The following is a 3,448-nucleotide window of genomic DNA, read 5'->3' on the forward strand; positions in this document are numbered from 1 at the left end:
GAAAGTGGTCTCAAAACAGGAAGGATTGTGAGCCAGGCAGCAATCAAAGCTACCACACAGGCCATTCAAGGTGGTTCAGGCAGTTTTGGAAGTCGTAAAAGAAAAGAGGAAGTTTCTTCGCTAGCATCAGGGTCAAGGGGTGCTCAAAGGAACTCTAATTGTCCTTACCCACCACTTCAGAGACAATCCATCTATCCTCAACATTACTACCCTTATGCCCCTCAATATCCAGTATCTCCATCTCCATACACGGTCTTCAATGCTCAGTCATATGTGCATTCTCCCAATCGCCCACATTTTCGGGCCCCAACTCAAGGAAACCTTCGCCCACAACGACCACCCTATCAGGTCCCTTACAACCCTTCTTCTATGCAAAATTATGCTCAAGAGCAAGGACAGAAAAGGAAATTCACTCCAATGGGAGAGTCATACTCCAGCTTGTTTCAAAAGTTAAGAAAGATAGGAGTGATTGGGTCTATCCCACCACATCGTCTGAATCCAACTGCTCCAGGTTTCCAAGCCAATGAAAGATGTGAGTATCATTCAGGGGCCCCAGGGCACAGTACTGATAATTGCTGGACCTTGAAGGGGGCGATAGAGAAGCTAATTGATCATGGAGTAGTCGTTGTGACAGATGATCAAAACACTCCCAATGTGACTAATAACCCACTTCCAGCTCAAAACAATTTAGTAGGTATGATCTGCGATGATCAAGAGTACAAACTCCTTGGCAAAATGGGAAAGTTGTTTAGGAAGATCGGAGAGGAAAACAAGCCAATGAAGAGTTTAGAACCAGTTGCATCTTTAAGTGTGGAAGGTGTCAACCTTGATACCAAAGTTTTGTGTGTCCCGGGGGCTTCGAAAGGGATTGAAGTTCGAGCAGGTATGCCAAAGTTGTATGTATCAAAGGTTTTCATTAACGCAACAGGACCAAAATTGCTTGGCAAAGTTGAAAGGACCTATCTTTGTTAAGCCCGTCCAACAACTTCCGGTAATTGATTCAAAGGCTGTCCCTTGGAACTATAGTAAAATCACTGTGGTTTACCGAGGAAAGGAGATTGTTGAAGAGGTTGATGAAGCAGGAGGGCTGACACGCTCTGGAAGATGTTATTCTCCAGAAGAATTAAGAAAAGGGAAAATGACTCAAAACATCCAAGTACCACTGAAGAAAGCAGTTACTGAGGAAGAAGCAGAAGAGTTTCTAAAAAAGATTAAGGTTCCAGATTACTCTGTTGTGGAGCAATTGAAGAAAACCCCGGCACAAATTTCATTGTTGTCTCTACTCTTGCACTCAGAAGAACATCGTCGTGTGTTGAGTAAGGTTTTGAATGAAGCACATGTATCGAAAGAGACCACGGTAAATCAGTTAGAGAAAATGAGCAAGCGCATCTTTGAGTCAAACGCCATCACTTTCACTGATGATGAGTTGCCCACAGAAGGAGCTGGACACAACAGAGTTTTGCTTCTTACAGTGAAATGTGAAGGGTACTGTGTAAAGAGGGTCATGATAGATGGGGGATCGGGGGTAGACATATGTCCTCTCTCTACGCTGCAAAGCTTGAAAATTAGTCTTGACAGAATTCGCCCCAGCAATGTATTTGTTCGAGCTTATGACGGCTCAAGGCGGGATACCATTGGTGAAATAAAGATAAACATGACAATTGGACCGGTGGATTTTATGATTGTGTTCCAAGTAATGGACATGGACACATCTTATAATTTTCTATTGGGAAGGCCATGGATCCACGCGGCTCGGGCAGTCCCATCAACTCTGCACCAAGTTGTAAGTTTGAACACAACCATCAGGAAATCATTGTGCATGGGGAAGATGATTCACCTATTTACAGAGATCCCTCCATTCCATACATTGAGGCAAAAGAGGATGTGATTCCGTTGTTTACCAGTCTTTTGAGGCCGTATCAGTCAATCGCTTTAGAGAAGGAGACCCCCATTATCCAACCATGTCTCTCTTCTTCCTCTTCAATGGTAGCAACGACGATGCTCAAATATGGTTATCAACCTGGTAAAGGTTTGGGACTATCTTTGCAAGGAATTGTGGATCCCATTACTCTTATAGGGAACCAAGGCACCTCTGGCCTCGGATACAAACAAAGCAAGAGAAATGAAGATAAGAGTAAGAACCACAAAGGGACTGATTGGGCGTTGCCACAACCGATTCCCCATATTTATCATTCCTTTATCAAGCCTCAGGGTCCAGAAATGGACGTTTCTTTTACTCATGAAGACATTGAAGAAGTTATTAAGGATCTCAGTCAGTTGTTTTGTGAAGTAAACATGGTCCAAGTTGGTGAAGGTACAAGTCATGCCGATGTGCAGCTCGTGGGCTCAGGTTTTGAGCTAAGCAATTGGGAAGCCACTCCTTTCCCCATAAGGAAGGAGTCTTGGTAGTTTGTTTTGCTACTCTTTTGTATTTTGTTATTGTCAGGGTTGTGATTCAAATATTTGAAAGTGTTTGTTTAATGTCAACCCTTCTATCCTTTTTAATTTCAATGAAATGAAATTCCAGCTTCATAGTAATATTTTGTCTTTTCCTTTCCCTGATTCTTATTCTTCTATTTTTCAGTTCTATAAATGCCGACTTTGATAACATGACATGCATGCGGAATTCACTCCCAGATCTCAAAGAGTTGTTTATTCTTGAATCCCCGAATCGAGAGGTTGAATATGATGAAGAAGAGGCTTTTAGGGAAATTAATAGGGAATTGGAACAGTTTGAGCACAAACCTAAGCCTAATCTTAGTGAAACTGAGGCCATCAATTTGGGAAGTAATGAGGAAGTCAAAGAAATAAAAATAAGTCTTCATGTCAAGAAGGAAATTAGGGATGCCATAATACAACTTTTGTTTGAATACAAAGATGTGTTTGCTTGGTCCTATGATGACATGCCAGGTTTGAGTGTTGATTTAGTGGTCCATAAATTGCCCACTCATCCTGATTTTCCACCCGTCCAACAAAAAAGAAGGAAATTTAAACCGGACGTGAGTGAAAAAATCAAGGAAGAAATCATGAAACAACTGAATGCGAATGTGATCCAAACCATTCGTTACACTACTTGGTTGGCAAATATTGTTCATGTGCCGAAAAAGGATGGAAAGACAAGAGTTTGTGTTGACTATCGGGATTTGAATAAAGCTAGTCCAAAAGACAATTTTCCCTTGCCTAATATCCACATTCTGGTGGATAATTGTGCCAGACACGAAATTCAATCATTTGTGGACTGCTATGCGGGGTATCATCAAATCTTGATAGACAAAGATGACGCTGAGAAAACTGCTTTCACCACTCCATGGGGGACTTATTGCTACAGAGTCATGCCATTTGGTCTTTAAAATGTTGAGGCAACTTACATGAGGACTATGACCACCATGTTTCATGATATGATACAAAAGAAATTGAAGTATACGTCGATGACGTAATCATCAAGTCT

At 41.6% G+C, this 3,448-nt stretch overlaps 1 protein-coding gene across 1 annotated transcript in view; it reads left to right on the plus strand.

Moving 5' to 3' along the window:
* LOC107059694 (uncharacterized) overlaps nt 1–3,350 on the plus strand; it is a 4,332-nt gene extending 982 nt beyond the window's left edge. Inside the window, exons 2-5 of the mRNA XM_015306484.1 lie at nt 20–873; nt 929–1,693; nt 1,735–2,405; nt 2,585–3,350. Of these exons, the coding sequence (XP_015161970.1) occupies nt 20–873; nt 929–1,693; nt 1,735–2,405; nt 2,585–3,350 (3,056 nt within the window). The remainder of the gene's footprint in view (nt 1–19; nt 874–928; nt 1,694–1,734; nt 2,406–2,584) is intronic.
* Nucleotides 3,351–3,448: the final 98 nt, after the last annotated feature.

Source organism: Solanum tuberosum, unplaced genomic scaffold (assembly GCF_000226075.1).
Source record: "Solanum tuberosum cultivar DM 1-3 516 R44 unplaced genomic scaffold, SolTub_3.0 scf00033, whole genome shotgun sequence".
Classification (NCBI taxonomy): Eukaryota; Viridiplantae; Streptophyta; class Magnoliopsida; order Solanales; family Solanaceae; genus Solanum; species Solanum tuberosum.